Here is a 26,244-nt window from a genome sequence, read left to right as displayed (position 1 = left end):
ATTTCATATTTCACATTATCTATTGTGTTACATTGTGTTGGATAAAGTGACATTTCTGGACACTCTTACACAAGGATCAGTCTAATGGTTGGATCCTTTCGCTTTGGTCATTACATTGGGCAGAGTTTAAGGCAGATGGCCAAATACGTAATGAGATCCCACCTATTTCACTTTCCAATTGAAAGGCTATCCTTAATGTTTGGAAAATACAGTGAGTTCTCATCAACTGTAGGGATTGACTTTAAACCAAATTCTTAGAGGGTGAAATAAGTTTCACCGAAAGTATAAATCGGGCTGACAGCAAATCAACATTCCAATTTACATCATGCCTGATTTTCTTTTCCATTTCAATAATGAGGTTGGCACAAAAATCTTTCTTTCCACAACAAGATGTCACTTTCATCCAATAATTGTTAGAACCTAGAAATGGGTCTATTGGCACATGTTTTTCATACGTCTTATTGGATGAGAGGAAGTTATACATTTGAAAAATGGTTGAAATTTACCACAATGTAATTCACTATTGAAAACTTAACTTCTGGAAGTAATTATCATAAAAGCTAAATGCTTCTATAAGAGTTACATCTGTTTATAACATCACTAAGCCGATGTTTTGAAAGTAAAATTAACAATGTACTTAAAGCCACACAGGCCCTATTCATACAATGAGCTCTTAGCAAAATTATGGTGGTACAAAATCCTTATTTGAAGTTTGACTTGATTTCAGATGGTCTTTTATGAATAAATTGCTACACATTATTCTCTTACAAAATTCAAAAGCTTCATTATAATGAAACAAGGTTGTTTTGCAGTCTCTATACCTCATTACTTTGATTCTGCCCAAACAATTGGTCCTAACTACTCATTTCAAGTATCTTATTTAAGCTTCAGTGTATATATCATGTTATAAAACCAGTAATCTTCCTGTAGCACAAGATTCATTGTTTACTAGAACACTTCATGGTACTAAAACCAGGCAGAATGACCTTGCCTTTTGTATATAAATCTGCTTCCATCCCCTTGTTCATCCGTTGTACTAAAAGTTTCTCGTACAGCAATGGGTGGTAGGCACCCAAGGTACATGCTGCATCATAATATCGCTCATGGTAGTGACAGAGATCAGTCTGTCTGACAGAAGGGATATATTCATAGATGTTGACATTATCACACAAAGACATCATAATGAGAATTCCTGGGGAAAGAAATAAAAATGCATGATTACCTGCAATCCTTTTAAAAAATATATATATTTTAATAGAATTGATCCACATTATAAAAAAATTGTTGATGGAAAGATGACACAAGTGATCAGCCCCAATGTTAATGTAAATTATTATAGTACATGTTGACAACTGCGCATCACTATTACAATTTTTCAATTAACAAAATGACCTGTGACTGGGTTATCCACATTTTCATCACCAGGTGATGTATAGAAAAGATCTATCAATCTTAATTTGATTATTTTTCTCAACTAATCAAAATGTTGGTGTTCCAATACAAGTATTCCAACAAAAGTAAATGAAAACAATAATCTGATTAAGGGAATTAAACAGGAAAGTGGCACTGAGATCAATGACCAGCCATTATGTTATTGAGTAGTAGAGCAGGCTCAAGGGGCTGAATGACCTCATCCTGTTTTATTTTACATATTCCATTACTGGTGTTCATTTTGAAACTTGTGTGCCTTAATTAAAATTGTTATCAGAATCTTCCATTTGTCTCAAAATATTGAGCTTCATCTGAATATTTTACCTCCATAATGGTTGACAAATCGGTTAATGACATCTCTGGGCAAGTGTTGGCTTGATGTTCAAGCACTTGTAATGAGTGTTATATGATTCAGTCGCGAGCTACAGGATGTGTCTCTTCCAGATATTGGTCTCTCATTTTTCTCAGTAAGTTCCCTAATGAAACAAAAATCCATTGCATTTCCTCCACCCCATCCTAACTTCAATAAGACATGATATGCTACAATCAGCAACGGTGAAGCACTTTTATAGCATGGATATGAAGTTGGCTAATTAACAGACAAAAGGGTCATGGTGAAAGGTTACTTTATGGACTAGAGGAAGGTGAATATTGGTATTCTCCAGGGATCAGTGTTGGGGGTTTTGCTTTTTATTATTTATATTAATGACCTAGACATGGTGGTACAAGTGACAAGTTCTAAATTTGCAGGTGACCCAAAACTTGACAGTACTGTGAACTGCAAAGAGGATGGTGATATATTGCAGCATTGTATAAACGGGCTTGTGGAATGAGCTGAGACATGGCAGATGTTTAATGCAGAGAAATGTGAAGTGATCCATGGAATGGTGTAAATTTAAATGTTTCCACATTCCCCTACAATAGGACCTTTCTGTTAAACACACCAAGGAAAGGAGTTGGCTAGAAGGGCACAATAAGAGAGTAATAATGCCCCAAACCTAATCATAAAAGACAACTGATCATTCTACACTAACAGTTTGTTAACACAGAATTCCTTATCAAAAGACTCTGTATTAACAATCCTCTTCAAACTGTCTTAGGTCTTTCCAAATTTGAAGTTTCTTTTAAACAGACTTCAAGAATTTGTACAGCTCAATAACTGCGCTTGCATAGCAGCATTGCAAAAGAACTATATCATATATGGATAATTTTAAAAATTAAAATCCAAAAAAGCAAGTGAAAGAAAACCAGGCAGGCTATTTAACATCTTGTCCATTCTGCACCATTTTATGTTTAGCTGTTAGTGTATTCTTTCAAAATATCTACTCCTACTCTTTCCTTTCTCTGTTAGAATGAAACTGGGATTTTTGTGAAGGGCAAGGAAAAATTCTGAGGGAGAGGCAACAGAAGACAGGTGATGGTAGAGGGTTGTTTTTACGATTTGGATGCCTAGTATCCCACAAGGTGCTGGTATCCTTGTTGTTTGTAATATACATAAATGACTTGGATATGGGAGGCAAAAATCAGCAAGTTCACAGGTGACACAAAGATTGGCAGAGTTGTTGAGAGTGTGGAGGGTAGTCTGGAAGCGTGGTGACAATTGCGGGCTGCCCCCAGAACACTATGCAAAAGATGCATTTCACTGTGTTTCAATGTACATGTGACTAATGAAGATATCTTAGGCTGTGGAGAGATATTGATGTTTTGGTGAAATGGGCTGAAAAGCTGGGTGATGCATTTTGGGAGCACTAATGAGGCTAGGATATGGACCGTAAATGGTAGGGTCTTGGAGTATGGAGGATAAGAGGGATTTGGAATACAAGTCCATAGATCCTTGAAGGTGGCAATACAGGTAAATATCATGGTTTGGAAAGCATGGGATACTGGCCTTCGTTTGTCGGGGCACTGAATACAGAAGCAGGGAGGTTATGCTCCAACTTTATAAAATTTTGGTCAGACTTCAGCTGGAGTACTGTGTGCAGTTCTGATCACCAAGGTATAGGAAGGATGTGACGGTGCTGGACAGGTTGCAGGAGAGATCCATCAGAATGTTGCCTGGGATGGAGCAGTTCAGTTATGAGGAGAGACGGGAGAAGCTAGTTGTTCTCCCTGGAGCGAAGGAGGTTAAGAAGGGACATGATTGAGGCATATAAAATTATGAGTATAGATAGGGTAGACTGCAGGAAATTTTCCCCATATCAGAGGCAGCTAAAGCTAGAGAACATAGGTTTAGGATAAGAGGTAAGAGAGTCAGAGGGAACATGAGATGGATCTTCTTTACTCGGTGCGCAAGTACCTGGAACACCACATGAGAGAGTGTTTGAACTGGGTTACTGACGGCATTTTAGAAGTGTTTAGATGCTTGGGTATAGAGGGCTATGGACCAAGGGCTGGGCAGTGGGGTTGTATGGAATGGCGTCCACTGGTCAGTGTGGACAATGGGCCAAATGGCCTGTTTCCATGCTTTACAATTCTACGATTCCAAGGGCCATGATCCTTGATACCACTAAGATTGAAAGCAATGAGAAAACAATCTGAGATGCACATTTTAAAAGAAGTTATTTTAGTTTTTAAAAACCCATGGTTTAATTAATGGAAGGAAAATAATTTGAAATCAATTCCTTTTATTATGTATAGTCTGTAGTTGGCTTCTAAATGAGCTGGTACATGTGCACCACATTTTGTGATCTATTCTTCATGGCCATCTTGAAAAATATATCAAAAATTATCTCAGGATTCAGACTTGGTAAAACATAATATCAATGGTATATGTGGATAATGTCACTTGGACAGACTGCTGTAATAATTAAGTTTCTGTGCCTTCTCCGCGAGTTTTACCGCTGTCTTCTCAAACTTTTCCGCTGTAAATCCAGCTCAGCAAATCCTACTTCAAATGTACAATGATCAAGCAACACTGCCCTTCAAAAAAAATAAGGATCTGGAAACCTGGAATGAAAACCCCAGATACTGTGCCACTTGCAGGATGCCCCTAATTTTCAAATTATATTTGATTAATTTTTGAGATTAGATCACATCATACACATAAACTTGCTCTATAGTTAATTGTTGGATGACTTTAGCACATTCCTATTTTCTAGTAAAAGCTTCACAGCACTGGAGCCCATTCAGTGTTTCCAAGTGGAGGAATATGATTGATGGGATGGCTTTGAAAGCTGGCATGTACTCAGTGGTCAAGCACTATCCTCAATCTCTCCAGTTAGCCACAGTTGTACCATTTTGTCAGTGAAGTTTTTATTCATCGAGAAAATATATATTAGGCAGGAATTTCAACTTATTTCTTGCTTGTCTATAGCAATTGGTTATTATCTAATTTCCTGATCTCCCAGCCTACCCACCTCTCATACTTCCTTAATTAGTTTCGATAATATCTAAAGTCTTCAGTTCCAAAGTTACTATCTGAATTTTAACATATCATATTATGAACAAGAAATTGGCTTGAGCCTGTAAAAGTGCTTTTAGCTGACAATTCACAGTGGGCCAACAAGTGTTCAAGGACCTGCTGGGAAATTCAGCAGTGCACGAGATCCAAGATGTCATGCCTTGTATGCTTGAGGCCATTCGTTTGCACACTCTTTAATGGTGAAATGCACAAAGGAAATTGAGGATGCAGAACAGCCTTGTGAGAAAAATGAAATGCCCTACCAATCTCACCACAGCAACCCTCAGCAGTCAATTTTGTCTTTATCTCTGCTCATCAAATGGTCTAACCTTCCCCCTGCTGATCTTTGCTTCCACAAGCGAGTCCTCCTCCCTTACAAAGTCCTGCCTGCCCTGATCTCCTTCCTCGATTTCCCACAGATGCTGGTTGAGCCACTGAGTTCTTCCAGTGTTCTGTTTTTGCTCTAGTTTCCTGCATCTGCAGCCTCCTTTATCTTCAGGTTGAGGATAGTGTTAGATTAAAAGAAGAAGAAGCAGCTTATAACAATGACTCAAATAGAAGCAATTCCATGCACTGAAAGCATTGTAAACATCAGCCATGGACTGCCACAATACTTAAATAATTTTAAATCTTTGCAAGATATTTTGATGTGTATATTTAAGTGTTTAAAAGTGTTTCATGGTATATTTTAAACCTTTCTTTTCCCTCCCTTTGGCTGTATATATTAGCTCATTTAGAAAGCTTTTAAAGAGAATGTTTAATTTAGATTTTGATTTATCATTTAAATTCAGGACTGTGTCAATGCTCTGAGGAGGGGAATTGATTACTGATTTAAAATACTGTTCAGTATTTATTATCATAACTCTACAAGTATCAGAACCAATGAATCACATTGCAAAACCTGGCTCTAACTGTATAAGTAAATCATTAACGATTGCTTACCTATATCATTGAAATGAGACAACTGAACATGGTTTCAATATCATGTTGTTCCATTAGTAATCTATGGTACTAAAAATCTTTCTGTAAAGATCTTGCTGCTGTAAAGTTCAGAAATGCTTTTCATAAAATGTTCAATAATTCAACGATAGTGGTCCACATGCTAAGTTTTAAATGCATTTTTTCCCTAAAATATGTGGTTTGTACTTAGTGTGGTATTTATTTCTTAAAACTATTCACCTACCTACTCAATTGTTAATTATGCTATAAACATTAAGCTCTGCTTTTATTTTGTAATGAATCATTTGATTAATATATGGAATAGTTGTTAAAGTAGTGGAGTTTTACGTTTCCATGAAGTTATTTGTTTCTCTTTACCGTTCCATTGTCTGCTTTATGATAATGAAGGTGTGATCACTGTGATCCAGTACATTAAATACTTAATTTGAATGCTTTTATTTTAATGTATCAACATGTATTTTCAAATGATGCTCTGAGCTCATTAAGCTTGCAGCATGGGCCTTTTAAGCAACAACTATGCTTCATCAGAAATCTCATACAGATGGTGCCCTTTTCAGGAGCAACTGAGGAACAATATAAACCAGATCAGATTGAAGACTCATGACTGAGGCCTGCGGAGTGCAAACCAGGAGATGAAAGATAAAATGCTTATTTCAATATAAAATCCTGTATGGAAACCAAACTAAAGGAAAAGAAAGATGGGATTAAGAGAGAGACAAATGAGCCAGCAAGGGAGAAAATGATTTCTACATTTTCAAAATCCCCAACAATGATTAAAACTTGAAAGAATGGGACTTTACCCTTCTTTCTTAAAAAAAAGGCCGTCATTTGATGAAAAAAAATTGATCACGTTTAAATGAGCAATCAAAAATTTTAATCCCTTTTTAATGTAAGCCAACAATTTACATTTTTCAATTAAGTTAATTGAATACTTAATTGTTTTAAGCATTAAAAAGTTATTACTTTAGGATTTTTAAATGATTAATGGGATATAATGGAGCTAATCACAACACAAGATTATGTAACAGAAAATGACAGTATTCAAGAAGGATATGAATGTGTTTATTATAGAACTTTTTAAAAATGTATTCCTTTCCTTACACCATGCACCTCAAAATTTAAAGTCCATTCCTGAATGGTGTACATTTTCCAAAGGCATGTACCATTCACTACTGTGAAAGATGTACAGTTCATCCATAGACTTCTCCAAACATCAGTCTGATGTTTGCCTTCCCATTTTTGTTTCACCTCTGCTTTCTCTCCAGTGGAAGTGAATTATTTCACTTTGGAAACTTGCCAACTGCAGGCCCAGACCCAAGAAAATGAAATTGAAGATATCGTGGGCGTGGGTCTGCTGCTCACTGCTGGCTCGAACCTATGGTTTGGATGCAGAGAGCTAATCTTGCTGGCCTGAAGTCTGCCAGTCTCTTGTTAGAGTAGTCTCTGTGGCAGCATAGCTTCCAACTAAACACTGAGCAAGCCTTTCTCCAAAGCTCCTCCAAAAATTTTGACGGACAACAAAGCCCCACACCAGCTTAGCTGGCTGTAAAAGTTGTGATAATTTTTAAATTGCTTTGACATTTACCAACTACTAAAACTAATGTAAATAATTAAGAATATGTAATAAATTTAAAAATATAGCTGAACACACTTGAAATTAATTAAAAACAATAAAATAATTTTAAAAAATACAACTTCCCTTCCTCTTTTCTATAATCCTCATTGAAAGTAACAGGGCTGTCGATCCTGTGCTGGTCTAATCTGAAGCAGCATCCAAGAGCTGATTCACAGTTGAATTCCACTGCTGCAGTCCATGGGGAATCAAGCAATGGAGTAACTTGACAGGTACAAGACACGCAACTGGCGAGCAGGTTTGGGGATTTAGCCTCTCTACGCATGTATGTATCTCATAGCTTCGGCAGCATTTAAGCAGGGGACTCTTCAACTACTAGTGTTTACTAGCAAGGTCTGAGAAATAGCAATTTCAGCAGCTTTGTGGATGGCATATACTCTGCCACCAACTGCCTTTCCCTAACACCACCACATTAGGCTTTAAAACAGGATAGGGAAGGAAATTTTTGCAAGGAAATCCACATAAGGCATGTGGACAGCATGTGTCAGCGGGGAGCACAGGCAACTTGTCATTGACTGGCAAAGGGATGATTAATGAGATTTTTTTTTAAATGCATTTATTTGCCCTTCCACACTGTGCAATTAACTTAGAGCCATATTGTAAAATAAATGTGAACATTTGGCAGTAATTAGTATTTATTAAATCATTAAAAAATACACTCAAACTTGAATGCACATGGCTCTAACTTTCCTGTAGTGTTTAGTGGAAAAGTATTGAAACTTCATTCTGTACTTTTGAGAGTGTCACACCTCTGAGTGACACTGATACAGCAACATTCAGGAACATGCAGGGCAAACTGAACAAAACTTCCTGACTTCTGCGTTTTACTGTGCACATACGAAGTGCCAGAAATTGCTGAATGACTTGCTCCTTAATAATGATGTGCGCTATTGTATTACTGTTTATCCTATCACAACGTGTTCTTCTGAGTGTGGAAAAAGTCATTTAGGAACCTAGCCATTCATAAGTATAAATCAGCAAATTTCAAGTCTGAATTCAATACACACTTGGAATTCACTTCCACCTGTATCAATTTACGCAGTCGTTAAATGGAGAAAAAATGCACCACAGATGGTAATCCAAATGGTTCCATATGACCATACAACTTCCATATAACCATAACTGCCATATTGTGAAATTCTAAGCTGCAGTTTGCTGTACAGAATCACAAACAAGACCAAAAGAGAAGTGGGTTTAGGGAGCTGGGGTGGGGTGGAAAATAAGTGCAGTGTGCTGCTCGTGTAATGAGGGAATTACAGGAACTGTCGACCCAAGTGACTACTGCAGCAGCGATAGCATGGTAGGTTACAAACCTCACAACTTTGTATAATCGGTGTATTTTGAGATTGTGATCTCTGTGCCGAAATCTGAATCATCTATTTGTTCAGAGAAAGAAAGTGGAACCATCACTGGCCCTTAGGTATATCCTTTCTAACTCTTTTCTACTTTGAGCACCAACCATTTTTATCCAAACTCTCTGCCCCTATCAATCAAATTTCCATCCATGCAGCAGAATTTCTTTAAACCATACAACCTAATTTTCTTTAAGCCTCCTGAAAAACATCTTTAAAATGCCTTTAAAGTTAATTTGCACAATATTTATTTAATACCTTTAAATTTTCTAGACACTTCTTTAAAAAAAAGCTTCAGTTGATATGTCAAACTCAACATCACCTATTCTTGTTGACTAACTCTGCATTTATAAATTATTACAAATTGTTATCTTGAATTAATTATTGTAAACGTTTGGGCATAACTGAAGTTAGACTATCAGGTCCATTGTTAATTAATGTATCATTCTGTTCTTTCCAATCCCTTCAATCAACTTGCATATTTGAATGAAGGAAAATTGAAAATTGTGGTTGGAGGCTCTGATATTATCTCTCTAACTTCTTTCAATATTGTAGGATATGAGCCATCATGGTCTGGCAACTTTAGGTTGCTTTCAGTTTTCAAAAAAAAAATCTTTCACATCAACTTTCACTTCCAATATCATTTGTAAAAACTAAATTCTCCATCTGCACATTATTTTTATAGTTAACAACTATAGAGTGACAAACCAGAAGGGAGGGAATTAATAAGACAAAATGCTGGAGATACTCGGGCAGTAAGTGCTATATTTTTTGGGTTATCTCTCAGTAGCGCTCCAATTCTGATAGAACATCATCAACAGAGACCAGTTGATTATTTCCAGCATCTTGTGTTTTATTTCAGATTTCCATCATCTGCAGTGTTTGGCTTTGAGAAGGGAGGAAAACTGGACTTACCAATGAAGCCAGATGAGGGGGGGTTTGGCTGTATCTTTTCCTGAGTATTTTCCTGGATTATATCCCAAAGCTGCCAGACAAATTTTGGATGAAGAATGTAGAAGGGCTGGTCAGGGTTCTTTCTTCTATATCGCAAATAGGGTGTAAATAGGTTGTAATCTGGTTTCTTGTACCACTGTGGAGCATAGAGTGTGCATTAGAAGGGGATTAAAATGCTCATTTTCAATGCTGCAGATCAAAGCATGAAAAAAGCATACTCTTTCTTTCTATTCTTATTATTTATAAAACTGCTAAATAAAGCAATTATTTTATGCAAATTTGAATTCAGATAAAGCCAGCAATTGTTGACCTTGTAACCCAGATGCCCATGCACAGGACGAAATTCAGTTAATTTGTGTTACTTGAATTGTAAAGAATATAAAATTTTGAGTGGGTTTTGTAAATAAACTGATATTTGTGCAGGTCCTGTGGCAGTTTGCACAAATTATTCTCTACTGTAGAATCATAGACAAAGGAAATGGTCCAGCAGTTCTATCACGAGCCACACAGTATTTGGATGGTGCAAAATCAAATGTTATCTAGTAATTGATCAAGATAATTGATTAAGTGTTTTGCAAGCTTAATGTGCTTTAGATCCTCCATGCATGATTGATATAACTTCCACAATTGTTTACTGTGGAAGTGGTTAACAAACAACACAAGCCTTGAACACTGGGTGAAGGGCTGCTCCACCATTATTTCAGCTGTGGGGCTTTGCTTGCACTGAGTCCTTGAAATATCTGGCACCTTCAGTCAACGTTCATGTTCCTGACTTTGATCATCCCAAGTGAACTGATTAGCAGGGGATGGGAGGTGTGGGTGAGGGAAGGGCTTTACCCCTGCTCTGGGGTCCCACCCAGTGCCACAACGTCCTATTAGTTATTGGAGGCAAGTAGTGGCCAAGCATATACCCACACCTGAGGGCACAACTGCCCCAGAATGACATGACTGGTTGATTTACTAGTTTCCAACAGCATGGGATTACAGAGGACAACATTGAAGAAGTATCTAGACAAGCATTTGAATTGCCAAGAGTACAGACCAAGCGCTGGTAAGAGGGATTAGTATAGATGGATAGTTGATGTCAACATGGGGGAACAAAGAGTCTGTATGTCTCTTGACTCCATGACTCTAACAATTCCCACATTATGCAGCACTTTGCTGCTGATGCTTTTGTTATGAATGGTTAACATCCAATGGCCCAGGTGGTAAATAATATCCCCCATGGCCTTGCTGCAAACGGGTGTAGATTGCCTAGGCAGCAAAGATTTTGCAGATTTTTTTTTATGGGCTAAGGAATTTCCAGACACCTTCCACAATTTCAAATCAACAGGGGGGGAAAAAAAAATCAGCTCAAGGTGAATTTGTTAAGAGACATTGACTTGTAATATTCAAGAAAAGATGACGTTAAAGATTCTGTTGAGAAAGCCTGACTAACACGTTGTCCATTTACCCAAAATTATTGTTCACCATCATCGTAACATGATTTTAAGTAGCAGCTTAGTGTCATAGTTATCTTTGCCTTTTGGGACACATCTTTATTTAAGGGGAGGAAAGTTTTATATTTGCCCCAATTTCACCCTGAAACAGGGTTTTTGGTGCTATTGCTTTTCATTAAAGTAATGTAAATACAGTCCTAAAGTGAAATGCATCGGGGGATGTTTAAATCAAAATGCAACTCTTTATCCTAGACTCATGGAAAGATAACAGCTGCCAACCAGATGGAATTATCAAGAATTCCATCCTCACCAACCATTGTTTCTTCTGAGGCAAAGCTTCAGTTTGTTGGGCTCAGTGAATATACAGTGACATGCAAAAGTTTGGGCACCCCTGGTCAAAATTTCTGTTACTGTGAATAGCTAAGCAAGCAAAAGGTGACCTGATTTCCAAAAGGCATAAAGTTAAAGATGACATTTTAAGCAAGATTACTTTTTTATTTCCATCTTTTACAGTTTCAAAATAACAAACAAGGAAAAGGGCCCAAAGCAAAAGTTTGGGCACCCTGCATGGTCAATACTTAGTAACACCCCCTTTGGCAAGTATCACAGCTTGTAAACGCTTTCTGTAGCCAGCTAAGAGTCTTTCAATTCTTGTTTGGGGGATTTTTGCCCATTCTTCCTTGCAAAAGGCTTCTAGTTCTGTGAGATTCTTGGGCTGTCTTGCATGCACTGCTCTTTTGAGGTCTATCCACAGATTGTGGATGATGTTTAGGTCGGGGGACTGGGAGGACCATGGCAAAACCTTCAGCTTGTGCCTCTTGAGGTAGTCCATTGTGGATTTTGAGGTGTGTTTAGGATCACTATCCTGTTGTAGAAGACATCCTCTTTTCATGTTCAGCTTTTTTTTTTTACGGACAATGTGATGTTTGCTTCCAGAATTTGCTGGTATTTAATTGAATTCATTCTTCCCTCTACCAGTGAAATGTTCCCCATGCCACTGGCTGCAACATAAGCCCAAAGCATGATCGATCCACCCCCCTGCATAACAGTTGGAGAGGTGTTCTTTTCATGAAATTCTGCACCCTTTTTTCTCCAAACATACCTCTGCTCTTTGTGGCCAAGAAGTTCTATTTTAACTTCATCAGTTCACAGGACTTGTTTCCAAAATGCATCAGGCGTGTTTGGATGTTCCTATGCAAACTTCTGATGCTGAATTTTGTGGTGAGGATGCAGGAAAGGTTTTCTTCTGATGACTCTTCCATGAAGGTCATATTTGTGCAGCTCTCGCTGCACAATAGAACAGTGCACCACCACTCCAGAGTCTGCTAAATCTTCCTGAAGGTCTTTTGCAGTCAAACGGGGGTTTTGATTTGCTTCTCTAGCAATCCTATGAGCAGTTCTCTTGGAGAGTTTTCTTGGTCTTCCAGACCTCAACTTGACCTCCACCGTTCCTGTTAACTGCCATCTCTTAATTACATTACAAACTGAGGAAATGGCTGCCTGAAAACTCTTTGTTATCTTACAGCCTTCTCCTGCTTTATGGGCATCATTTATTTTAATTTTCAGAGTGCTAGGCAGCTGCTAGAGGAGTCCATGGCTGCTGATCGTTGGGACAAGGTTTGAGGAGTCAGGGTATTTATAGAGCTTTGAAATTTGCATCACCTGGCCTTTCCTAACAATGACTGTGAACAAGCCATAGCCCTAACAAGCTAATGAAGGTCTGAGATCTTGGTAAGAGTTATCTGAGAGCTCAAATCTCTTGGGGTGCCCAAACTTTTGCATGGTGCTCCTTTCCTTTTTTTCACTCTGAAATTGTACAAAACAAAAATAATACACTAATCTTGCTTAAAGTGTTGAAAGGAGTGTTTCATCTTTAACTTTATGACTTTTGGAGATCAGTTCATCTTCTACTCACTTAACTATTCACAGTAACAGAAATTTTGACCAGGGGTGCCCAAACTTTTGCATACCACTGTAAGCTCCACTACCACATTTCCAGCAGGATGGAGGAGGGGAAAGGAAGAATATTGCAAGGCAAGGCAGTACTAAGAACAAGAAAAGTCTTTGAGCAACAAGGATAGGACAGTCTCTGAAATAACACACGAACCGAAGCAAAAAACACATTTCAGGAAATTGAATAAAGAAATTGGGAAACGCATGTTAACTGAGTAAATAAGGGAATAAAAATAATCTAAGATTAGTGTTAAAAATGATGGCTCTACAGCAACCTCTGCTGAAGTCAAAAGGTTAAACAATTAAGTGAAGGGGAAAGGAGTCTCAACAAATAAAAAATATTCTAAAGTGCACAAACTTTTCAAAGACAATTAAACAAAGAAAATATCAGGTAGTAACAAGGCTGGTTCTAGAATTGAAAACTTTGCATTAATATCTTCTACTTTGATTCGACAGTCAAATGTGTGATTGACGGGGGAATTAGCCAAGCAGCCCCATGCTTATTGAAAATACTGGTGTCACAACTCACAAGAGTTATTAATATTAAATGTTACTTAGATTCTATGTGCACAAGTTGCCCTTGTACAGCCAACAGACCTGGAAAATAAAATGCCTTTTATCTATTAAAATGGTAGCTTGATCACAACTTTTAAATTTCAAAATGTATTGACAAAATAAATCAACCTAGTTCTATTGATAAAGCCATTTTGTGAATATTCACATGTACATGCATCAGACTTTTAAGCTATGAGCTAATTTGTTAGAAATCAAGCAATATATTCAGAAATCTAAAAATTCTTCAAAACTGTATAAATTCTACAGAATTGAATTGTAAAAGATTTCAAAGAGATGCTGTATTGCTGGTCATATGTCCTTATAGTGGAATGAATAGTTTTGTTGTTCTAAGCTAGGTACAGACAACGAGATATTTAGCAGTTCAAACATAGTCTAAGAAACTGATTTTCTTTTATTGATAGCATTATGTTTGTGAATTCCATATTGTGGGTGGAATTGGTTTTCATTTGCCTGGGCATGATTTAATGTTTATTACTCAGTCAAGTGAAGCTTTCTGAAGTCTTGTCCTTGGTATCCAGCTGGACAGCTGTATAATTAAGAGAGACCACAGAAAAAAAAGATTATCATCCCTTGCTGGAAACAAGCCTTGCATGTTGTAAAGAAGCTGTGTTTGATGAGGATAGAGGGCCTGGTTCCAAAGAGATAAAAGCTTAGTCTTTAGTTTTGGATGGTCTGTGGTACCAAACAGGCATAACTGATTGAGGGCTAGAGCTGATTCAAACAATGATGTGATTTGCATGCAGGTGGAACAGAGATGCTAAAACTGCAGACATCCCTTACAATTCCATGAGGAGGGAAAATTAGTGAAAGAATAAGGGTCTGAGCCAATTGTTTCAGGCAGAATGGAGAAATGAAAATGTTCACCAGCTGTGCCGTTTGGCTTGGTCTGGTAATTTATTTTATCTGTTGCAATTGTGTTTTTCCATTTATAACTGAAGAGTTATTGATTACACTTCTATCAGTTAAAGCTAAAATCCATCCGAAGGGATTGTAGGTTTCACTTAAAATCTAAGATATGTTACACACGGATATGTGACAAGGATTTTTCAACACCAAACTCTGCTAATATTGACAAACCAAGACAGCTTACCTCAGAATAAATCGCAAAAAGCAGAAATCTACATCTACACATCTTTGTTTTCTTTTGAAATGTCAAGGGTTTGCTCTAAATTATCAGAATCTGCTTACTTCTTGAAAGATCATGACCTTTTTAAAATAACATTTTATTCAGTGTAATAAATCAGGAACTGACGATTTTGTAAAATATCAGATCCTCTTCAGAAATTGGGGTTATCTCATTCATTGAAAATTGGCAATTATTATTCGACCATGAGGTACTTTTCCAAACCCACCTAACAAAAGAAACATTTTACTAACTCTCACTGTTTTGGTAGATCCTTGAATTTCCTAACTCAGTCCCCTGCCTCCTCTTCCCCTCTCTAATTATTCTCTTTATTCTTCTCATAGAAACATAGAAAAAATACAACACAATGTAGGCCCTTCAGCCCACAAACCTGTGCCGAACATGTCTTACCCTAGAAATTACGAGGCTTACTCATAACCCTCTATTTTATTCAGCTCCATGGACCTATCTAACAGCCTCTTGAAAGATCCTATCGTATCCACCTCCACCACCGTTTCCGGCAGCCCATTCCAAGCACTCACCACTCTCTGAGTAAAAAAACTCACCCCTGACATCTCCTCTATACCTACTCCCCAGCACCTTAAACCTATGTCCTCTTGTGGCAACCATTTCAGCCCTGGGGAAAAGCCTCTGACTATCTACCCGATCAATACCTGTCATCATCTTATACACCTCTATCAGGTCCCCCCTCATCCTCCATCTCTCCAAGGAGAAAAGGCCGAGTTCCCTCAGCCTGCTTTTGTAAGGCATGCTCTGCATTCCAGGCAGCATCCTTGTAAATCTCCTCTGTACCATCTCTAGGCTTCCAAATCCTTCCTGTAATGAGGCGACCAGAACTGAGCACAATACTCCAAGTGGGGTCTGACCAGGGTCCTATATAGCTGCAACATTACCTCTCGGCTCCTAAATTCAATTCCCCGATTGATGAAGGGCAATACACCATATGCCTTCTTAACCACAGAGTTAACCTGCGCAGCCACTTTGAGCGCCCTATGGACTCGGACCCCAAGATCCCTCTGATCCTCCACACTGCCAAGAGTCCTACCATTAATACTATATTCCGCCAACATATTTGACCTACCAAAATGAACCACTTCACACTTATCTGGGTTGAACTGCATCTGCCACTTCTCAGCCCAACTTTGCATCCTATCTAGGTCCCTCTGCAACCTCTGACGGCCCTCCAAACTATCCACAACACCCCCCACCTTCGTGTCATCCGCAAACTTACTAACTCACCCCTCCACTTCCTCATCCAAGTCGTTTATAAAAATCACAAAGAGCAAGGGTCCCAGTACAGATCCCTGAGGTACACCACTGGTCACCGACCTCCCCTCAGAATATGACCCTTCAACAACCACTCTTTGCCTTCTGTGGGCCAGCCAGTTCTGGATCCACACTGCAATGTCCCTTGGATCCCATGTCCTCCTCACCTTCTCCATAAGCCTTGCATGGGGTACCTTATCAAACGCCTTGCTGAAATCCATATACACTACATCTACTGCTCTCCCTTCATCGATGTGCTTAGTCACATCCTCAAAAAATTCAATCAGGCTGGTAAGGCAGGACCTGCCCTTGACAAAGCCATGCTGACTATTCCTAATCATATTATACCTCTCCAAATGTTCATAAATCCTGCCTCTCAGGATCGTCTCCATCAGCTTATCAACCACTGAGGTGAGACTCACTGGTCTATAATTCCCTGGGCTATCCCTACTCCCCTTCTTGAATAAGGGAACAACATCCGCAACCCTCCAATCTTCCGGAACCTCTCCCGTCTCCATCGACGATGCAAAGATCATCATCAGAGGCTCCACAATCTCCTCCCTCGCCTCCCACAGCAACCTGGGGTACATCTCATCCGGTCCCGGCAACTTATCTAACTTGATGCTTTCCAAAAGTTTCAGCACCACCTCTTTTCTAATATCTACATGCTCAAGCTTTTCAGGCTGCTGCATGTCCCCACTACAATCCCCTAAGATCCTTTTCCGTAGTGAATACTGACATAAAGGATTCATTAAGTACCTTCGCTATTTCTTCCGGATCCATACACACTTTCCCACTGCTGCACTTGATAGGCCCTATCCTTTCGCATCTCATCTTCTTACTCTTCACATACTTGTAGAACGTCTTGGGGTTATCCTTAACCCTGCCCGCCAAGGCCTTCTCATGTCCCCTTCTGGCTCTCCTAATCTCTTTCTTAAGTTCCTTCCTTTTAGCCTTGTACTCTTCCAGATCTCTAACATTACCTAGCTCTCTGTACCTTTTGTATGCTTTTCTTTTCCTTTTGACTAGATTTATTGTAGCCTTTGTACACCACGGTTCCTGTATCCTCTCGTGACTCCCCTGTCTCATTGGAACATGTCTATGCAGAACTCCACACAAATACCCCCTGAATATTTGCCACATTTCTTCTGTACTTTTCCCAGAGAACATCTGTTCCCAATTTAATCTTCCAATTTCCTGCCTGAGAGCCTTATAATTTCCTTTACTCCAAGTAAACGCCTTTCTAGTCTGTCTGTTCCTATCTCTCATCCAGCTGCTAAACGTAAAGGAGATAGAATTATGATCACTATCACCAAAATGTTCACCCACTGAGAGATCTGACACCTGATCAGGTTCATTTCCCAATATCAAAGCAAGCAGCCTCTCCTCTTGTAGGTCTATCTACATACTGTGTCAAGAACCCTTCCTGAACACACCTAACAAACTCCACTCCATCTAAACCCCTCACTGTCTGGAGATGCCAGTCGATGTTTGGGAAATTAAAATCCCCCATCACAACAACTCTGTTATTCTCACACCTTTCTAGGATCTGCATCCCTATCTGCTCCTCAATAACCTTGTCACTATTGGGCGGCCTATAAAAAACACCCAGTAAAGTTATTGACCCCTTCCTGTTCATAACCTCCACCCACAGAGACTCCGTAGACAATCCCTCCGCAACGTCCACCTTTTCCGCAGCCATGACACTCTCTGATCAACAGTGCCACTCCCCCACCTCTTTTGCCTCCCTCCCTGTCCTTCCTGAAACATCTAAAACCCGGCACTTGAATCAACCATTCCAGCCCCGGAGCCATCCAAGTCTCCGTAATGGCCACCACATCATAGCTCCAAGTATCGATCCAAGCCCTAAGCTCATCCGCCTTGTTCACAATACTCCTTGTGATAAAATAGACACATCTCAAGCCTGTCTGAACACTTCCCTTCTCTATCACCTGCCTATGGTACTTACTCCTAGCCTCCTCTATTTGAGAGCCAAACACCTCTTCCCCAGTCTCTCCAGTACGGATCCCCCCCCCCCCCACCCCCCAACAATTCTAGTTTAAACTCTCCCCAGTAGCCTTGGCAAACCTCCCCGCCAGTATGTTGGTCCCTCTGGGATTCAAGTGCAACCCGTCCTTTTTGAACAGGTTATGACCTGTTCAAAAAGGACGGGTTGCACTTGAAAGAGGCCCCAAAAGAGGCCCCAATGATCCAGAAAACTGAATCCCTGCTCCTTACTCCAATCCCTCAGCTACGCATTTAACCTCCTCCTCATTCTGTTCCTATACCCACTGTCGCTTAGCACAGGCAGTAATCCGGAAATTACTACCTTTGAGGTCCTGCTTTTCAACTTCCTTCCTAATTCTCTATAGTTGGTGTCTTGATCCAATTATTACCCAGCTGAACTGAAGAGAATATCATAAAAGAAACCTTAAAATTATACAGTACTCTTTAAGAACTCAAGAGCGTCCATTAAAAAACTACTTCTGAACTAAGGTTGAAGTGATATGGGTGGAGAGAAGTGGTGGCTTGGGAGTGGTGTAATTCAAGTTAGAGCAATATCCAAGGCGCTCTCAGTTCTCTCTGCTATTTTAATAGGGATGTTTGACTTGTGTGCAAGGCTCTTGCCCCAGGATGGTAAGAGCCTCAATGACATCCAAATGTATCTGTTGGCATTTTTCAGAATTTGACACAATTTTAATTTGCAGCAGTGCTTTCAGAACCAGATATTGGTACCACTAGTGGATTTAATGAATATACACCTCAGTGGATATACACCCGAGTTTATAACTGGACAACATGGTGGATATGCCTCTTAGGACTGGGCATCCACAGCAGCAGAGGAATCACTAGGGTTGATCCCCTGGTTTGATGGTAGAGCAGGGGATATGCTGGGCCATGAGGTTTGCTAAGGCTGCTGGGCCATCAGAAGCAGAGGAATTGTACTCAACCATGACCTGCAACCTAATGGCCCGGCATATCCCCTACTCTACCATCAAACCAGGGGATCAACCCTAGTTGAATGAAGAATGCAGGAGGGCAAGCCATGAGCAGCATTAGGCATACCTCAGAATGTGGAATCATCCTGGTGAAGCTACAAGACAGGACTACTGGCATGCCAAACAACATAAGCAGCATGCAATAGACAGAGCTAAGCAATCCGACAACCAACAGATCAGATAATCTCTGCAGTCCTGCCACATCCAGTCATGAATGGACTAATAGAAATGCAACACAGCAACTAAAAGGAAAGGAATCAAGTTGGCTGTATTGTTCAAGCACTGTGTGTGGGCCAGGGAAGGGGCAGGATAACTGAATGAAGTAAGCAGCATAGAAAAGAAATAATTAACACAAAGTAATGGCATTAGTGAAAAGTTTGGAACATAACTCTTCAGGATTTCAATTACTTCTTACTCTGGACATTGACCAACTTCATTATCTGAGAAACATCTACAGTTACTTTACTTGATGCAACAGCAAGCATCATCTACTAATCCTGAATAGTTATCCATACCTTATTTAATAGCTTGGCATCACATATGCTTATTTCAGTTTAACAAAAGGAAACCCTGTTTGCTTTATAAGGGGCATTTGACAGATTAAGTAATAGTCTGCATATTTTCCATTTCTCTAAATTACATGAGAGCAAATTTCTATTTATGAAACTGTCCTCTTGAGATGTTTGTAGAACAGGGGCTACATGTATAGATGTTGATGGTAGGTGGGGAAACAGTGGCATGCTGGGAAAATGGGTTGGGAAGTTGTATATGATGAACAGGATTCCAGTTTATATACAAATTCTTAAAGGGGAAAGTATTGGTATTGGTTTATTATTGTCACTTGTACCGAGGTACAGTGAAAAGCTTGTCTTGTATACTGATTGTACAGGTCAATTCATTACACAGTGCAGTTACATTGAGTTAGTACAGAGTGCATTGAGGTAGTACAGGTAAAACAATAATAGTACACACAGCTACAGAGGAAGTGCAGTGCAGGGAGACAATAAGGTGCAAGTCATAACAAGGTAGATTGTGAGGTCAGAGTCCATCTCATCGTATAAGGGAACTTTTCAGTAGTCTTATCACAGTGGGATAGAAGCTGTCCTTGAGCCTGGCGGTACGTGCCCTCAGGCTCCTGTATCTACTGCCTGATGGGAGAGAAGAGAAGAGAGAATGGCCTGGGTGGGTGGGGTCTTTGATTACACTGGCTGCTTCACCACGGCAGCGAGAGTAAGTTCACAACAAGGCAGTGTTGTTGTGGCCAACTTGGCTACAGGTCGTTCTGTGTGGTAGCTTCAGTGAGTTGTCACCTTATTTTTGGGTATGCTTGGTGCTGCTTCATGTGCTTTTCTCTTTGAAGCAGGTGCTGTTTATTAGGGAGTCCCAGGGCTTAAACCCAGTGATGAGGAAGCACCTGCAACATTTCCAAGTCAGGATGGCGCACGACTTAGAAAGGTACGAGCTGGTGGATGGGACCACCCACAGCTGCTGATTTTGTCCTTCCTGCTCATATTCGTACCACAGAATCCATTCCATTGAAAACATTTTGGATCTTTCTCATGTCTGCTGGTTTAAATAGGCTACTCTAACTTAAACCCTAACTGTCTCTAAACTATCAGAGCTCACCCAAGCACAATGACCACCGTAAGTTTTCTTGTATTGATCCGTTTTTTTTTGGAAATGTGGGTGTAATTGGCAAGGCCAGCAATTTTGTCATCCTTAATTGCCCTTGAGAAGGTAGTGCTGAGGGAGCTTTTTGAACACCTGTTGTCCCTCTGGTGAAGGTACTATTATGTGAGTAAAGTGAAGCAGATAGAAGGTTAGATGAAATAAAAAATAAATATAATCATTGTAGAATTGTTCTTTGAGGAATGGAGATGCAAGGTTAATTTGAAGGGGGCCTGATTTAAAGTAATATAAGATACTTTTACTAGTCACGTGTATATCAAAACACACAGTGAAATGCATCCTTTCCGTAGAGTGTTCTGGGGCAACCTGCAAGTGTCACCATGCATCCGGCGCCAACATAGCATGCCCACAACTATCTAACCTGTAAGTCTTTTGGAATGTGGGAGGAAACCGGAGCACCCGGAGAAAACCCATGCAGACATAAGGAGAACGTACAAACTCCTTACAGGCAGTGGCCGGAATTGAACCTGGGTTGCTGGCGCTGTAAAGCGTTACGCTAACCGCTACACTACCGTGCCTGCATTATTCCTTGTTTACAATATCTCTTACTCTAGCCTTGGAAAATAACTTCCTTAAGTAGTTCATGATAAGTTCCTTTAATAAAATCATGTGCATACTTATATTCTCCAAACAAGAGTTTGCCTGATTAAAGCTGTTGCTGGATGTAATTTGTGTAGGGAATTGCTGCAATGTTGCTCTCCGGTATCAGAGAGAATGATTAATAAACTGCAAATAAGCTAACGGCGAGCCTGCAGCTCACAATAATTACATTTATCATTTGATTTCTTAGACAACTCAGCCCTGCTCTGTGAATTAATGGCCTTGTATTTATATATTCTCAATGTGTCCCAAAGCACATTAAAGTTGATAAATTATTTTTAAATGTAGGCAAATATAACTAAAGGGAAACAGGGCAGATAATTTGCACATTTCTAATTTCCTTGAATAGCAATGAGGGAAATGATCAGTAAATCAAAAATAAATGCAGTTCCAGATGGAAAGCTAAAGCCCTGTTTTTCTTCAAGTTGCTTGGTCAGATCTTTTACATAAAAGGGGACAAAGTAATAGGGGCTTTGATTTAACATCTCATCTGAAAACAGCTTCAAAAATGCTGCATTACCAAAGTACTGCAGTCCAGGTTCAGGACTGGGTCCTCAATCTAAACCTGTCTGGCAGAGAGATGGATGTGCTAGAACTGAATTAAGGTGACACAAAGATCACCCCGGTCAGTAGTGCTGGACACATTATATATTAACATCTGCATGTTTTAACTTCACTTCCAAAATTTCCATTAACATGAATTATTGCACTGATTAAATACCCAGCATAAAAATTTCCATTTGTGCCTCTTACCTTAAGCAAGTTTACTGAGTAAGGTGCAGGATCCCAGGCCACCAAAACCACATTCTTGAATAGAGTGCTATTATTAAACTTGTGTTCTGGGTTAACAAGTATCTGGAAATCAGGACAACAAGAAACAATTTTAAATATTTTAATAAAATAATGGCTTAATCAGAGCAATTGTAGCAAAATGCAAAGTCAAATCCCTCCAAATACTACATGAACCAGTGAAAAGAAATTATGCAATGTTGTTTACTTATTCAAAAGATAATCATAGTGTATGCTGAACCCAAGAGAAATATTGCATAAATTAAATCTATATAAAAGTGGGTATATTGATAGCAGGAAAAAATCAATATATTCCATTATAACATATGGCAATGACATTTTTTTTGTTTTTGCATAATGTTCTTGAACATTTAAATTTTTGTAAGAGGCTCTGCTTGATTAAAGAAGTTAACCAGTGTGCCAGTTCTAAGATAATAATTTCCAATTAAAAACATGATCCTTGTACTTAAATAGGAATCTCTTCGATAATAAGTTGTAGGTTAAGAAAAGATTTCTACTTAGAAAAGTCCCTATCTAGATTTCTAGCAATTTTTTTTTACAATTCTTAATCTTTGTGGTTTAAAAGAGCAAGAGCACATGAATACACGGTAACCAATCACTGAAATAAAATAAGCAAGGTTCTCAACCCATTCTCCATACAAGCTATAATATTACCAAGATATCTTCATTGAAAACTCTCAAGGATACAAGAAGCTCAGTGACACTTATGAGAATTGTTTGAAAACTGAAATATCCAGAATAAGAAGTGAACAAATAAACACCAAGATTACAATGCAGTATCAATCAAATCAAATATTCCTTTTAAAAGGTGCTTCTGCTGAGATCGTTCCTGAATAAGAAAGCAGTGTAGGTGGATAGTGTGTGTGATAGGTCTGCATCTGAAGCTAGTGCAGAGACCATATCATTAACAGGGTTATCCTTTTCTGTAGTCACTTGGTTAATTTCTTTCAGACATGGTAACTACTATCACCCATTCAGGACAACATGGAAATGTTGCTGATGCTCGTTACTCCTCTGGTGCCACCCAACCCTGTACAACTCCTGAAAGACATCTCCCCATGACACTCACTGGGCTGAATGGGCAGAGATGACAGAATCCATTCCTCATAAGCAAGGTGACATGCTGGAAGGCAATTGTAATAGAATGAATATGGTTTCTATAGAGTGACACCTTCATCGTCCTTCAAAAAAAGTTGCAACTTGGCCACGAGTGTTTCTGGGAAATTACATTCTTACACTCAGTGCTTTAAAGGGGCAATTAATGAGAGGTAGTTCAGCAATATCAATGTTGTGTTTAAATGAGGTTTTAATTGAACAAGCAACAAAATTCCTTTGTTTACTCATCTCCTTGAGGATGCTGGAATGTGAAAGTTGCTGACTGTAAGCTCTCCATCTGAGCAAGCAGCAGGCACACCTGTCCAAGGCCAGCTGGGTCCTCTTTTCAAATATATAGTGAACTTGCTGTCACTTGAACATGTTTTAACAGTGGCTTGGCCAAAAAAAAACCACATCAACTTTTCTACCATGAGGAGAATAGGGAAGAGGATAGCCCCAAGTTGAGGGCAAAACATTTTGTTTTTTTAACTGTTTATCTTCCTTTTTGGGGCTTGATGGAGTAGGAGTAGGATTACAAGATCGTCATCAGACAACACTGGTAGCTAATCCGACTATCTATCTAGTCCCCATGAGCAACCTCCCAGTTGCATCATTTCACTCACTGTTCAACTAGAATGTTTGAAACTGTTTGGTGGAATTCCTGAAGCAGTGAACGAATTTATAACTCACCCTGCTCTACTTTCAAAAACTGACCCAGATTTAAAGCTGGGGTCTTTAATATCTTTCAGTATTAAATGTGGAGACAGGGGTTAGTTCACTATGCAGCACATGTTCTAATAGTCTCCATGCAGAGAATCCCATTTGGTCCTTTATACTCATTCATTCCATACTCTACAATGAAACATTATTTTGCAACAAATCCAATAACTATCCCTGCAAAATTAATCCATTGGCCCATGTCTCATGTGATTTTCCAAATGTCACAATCATCTTTTGACATGAGATTTCCTTCTGTAATAAGGAGCCATGATGATAGCTGGTGCTTCAACAAATGATGGTCTTCTCATTTGCATCTTCAAAACCTAATTTCTACATTCTCTCTTATTGGCCTGAGCCATATTTATCTATTGTTGATCATTTCTTAGAGAACTGAACGCATCTGACCTCCTGTTTCACCAGTGGATTTAACATAGTGTTCAGGGATGGAGCTCGTATGTCCTCAGCTGAGGGACTAGATGTACTTCGTATGTGGCCCCTCAGCTTTACGTCAGCCAAACTGTCTGATGTGGGTCAGATCCATTTATTTGAATGGTGTTACTAATCTTGACGGAGAAGGTAATTACAGGCAGTTTTTTTCCCCTTTATATTACTTCATCTCAATGTTTTTAATCAAATTACTTCACTTCAGTGTGTTTTAAGTAATACTTTAACACATGATATGTGTATCTTTTATGAAACCATCCAAGTAGTCTATATGAACACATAAAGATGTCTGTTAGTGTTATCAGGTGAAAACACTTTTATTTAAACAATGATGAATATAAGTTGATCCTATGTGTCTTGATTACCCAGTGAAATGGCATCAACTCCCCACCAACATGAAATATACTACTGAATTAGTCTCGTTGTCCTACATTAGTATGCAACTAGCAATTTATAACAATCATAAAGATTTGATATCGTCATTGCTGTATTTTCCTTTCAGTACAGGAAACTATACGGGATTATTGCTTATTGCCTTATCAAAACCTTTGGTATACACACTAAATATTTCACATTAATTAGGTTTCTTGCTCACTGAAATAAAGTACATTTGAGACAAGTTCTTTAATTAGTTTCAGTGATATAAAAGTATCTTGATTGTTAGTATTTCTTGTTGAATGCTCAATACTCTGTCTATAGAAACCGCATTTATTCTAATACAGTGACCTTCCAGCACTTTTTAAATAACTTAATTTTCTCAAGCTGCCCCAGGTTCCCTCCATTTAAGGAGCAGAATGGTCAGGATTAAGTTATTAAGCCCCAACATTATGGATAGCTTCACCTCACCATGTATTCTCATATATTTAAACATTTCATATAAAAACTAAGTGGAGTGCCCATTACGGCAGAGATGAAATGAAACTTTTTCACTCAGAGGGTCATGAGTCTTTGGAACTCCTCCTCAAAGGCTAGTTGAAACAGAGTCTGAGTATTTTTAAGGAAGAGGTAGATAGATGCTTGATAAAAAGAGAGTGAAAGGTTATCCTGGGTAGAATGCAGAATTGAGGTTACTAATCAGTTCAGTCATTATCCTACTGAATGGTGGAGCAGACTCGGGTGACCAGGTGGCCTGGTCCTGAATCATGTTAATATATGTTGGTTTGAGTAACATTCATGTATATTATATTCTCTTCGAATAGCACAATTACATATGATCTGAAATCTTCTACAGTTCCTCATGTAAGCTAATAAGGAAGTTATTTCCATTTCTAGTTTAAAAACATACATGTTGCAAAAAACAAAAATCTTTGTGCATTCCTTTCTGTAACACTATCTATTTAGGTTTAAATTCAAAATGTCCCAATTGAAACTTAATTGTACTAAAATAGCAGCTTAATAATAGAGATACAGTGGTAATCCAATTCTGATTCCACACAGTACTTCAATGAAACAATGCCTGTGCTGAAATTCCTTGAGAATGATACAATGATCTCTCCCATTTAACTTGTACACGTGAATACATGAGCGGCTGGTTATATGGCAGAATATGCCTGAAGCTCTGATTTTCTCTGACATTGAAAGTATTCCAAGTTCTCTGTGAAGTCAGAATGCTGATGGAATGATAGAGTATAATTTTGCTACAGCCTGTAAAGTAGCATTTTATTGCACTACTCAAACTGTATGGATAACAATTGTAGTTAATGGTGGATATGGTCAACCTTGCTCTTACATTCTTGACAGTTACATACACCTATACCGTTGTTTCAGAAGATGAAGTGG

General features: G+C 38.9%; 1 protein-coding gene across 3 annotated transcripts in view; it reads right to left on the bottom strand.

Annotated features, from left to right (window-relative positions):
- Nucleotides 1-835: 835 nt before the first annotated feature.
- Nucleotides 836-26,244, bottom strand: part of LOC127576222 (beta-galactoside alpha-2,6-sialyltransferase 2-like) — a 158,261-nt gene continuing 132,852 nt past the window's right edge. For all 3 annotated transcript variants that reach the window (XM_052026658.1, XM_052026659.1, XM_052026657.1), the window contains exons 5-7: nt 22,150-22,251; nt 9,692-9,866; nt 836-1,192 (exon numbers count right to left, since the gene is read on the bottom strand). In XM_052026658.1, the coding sequence (XP_051882618.1) occupies nt 939-1,192; nt 9,692-9,866; nt 22,150-22,251 (531 nt within the window). In that variant the 3' untranslated portion in view covers nt 836-938. The remainder of the gene's footprint in view (nt 1,193-9,691; nt 9,867-22,149; nt 22,252-26,244) is intronic.

The sequence above is a fragment of the Pristis pectinata genome, chromosome 11, assembly GCF_009764475.1.
Source record: "Pristis pectinata isolate sPriPec2 chromosome 11, sPriPec2.1.pri, whole genome shotgun sequence".
NCBI classification, from domain to species: domain Eukaryota; kingdom Metazoa; phylum Chordata; class Chondrichthyes; order Rhinopristiformes; family Pristidae; genus Pristis; species Pristis pectinata.
This window is presented reverse-complemented; position numbering and strand designations above follow the sequence as displayed.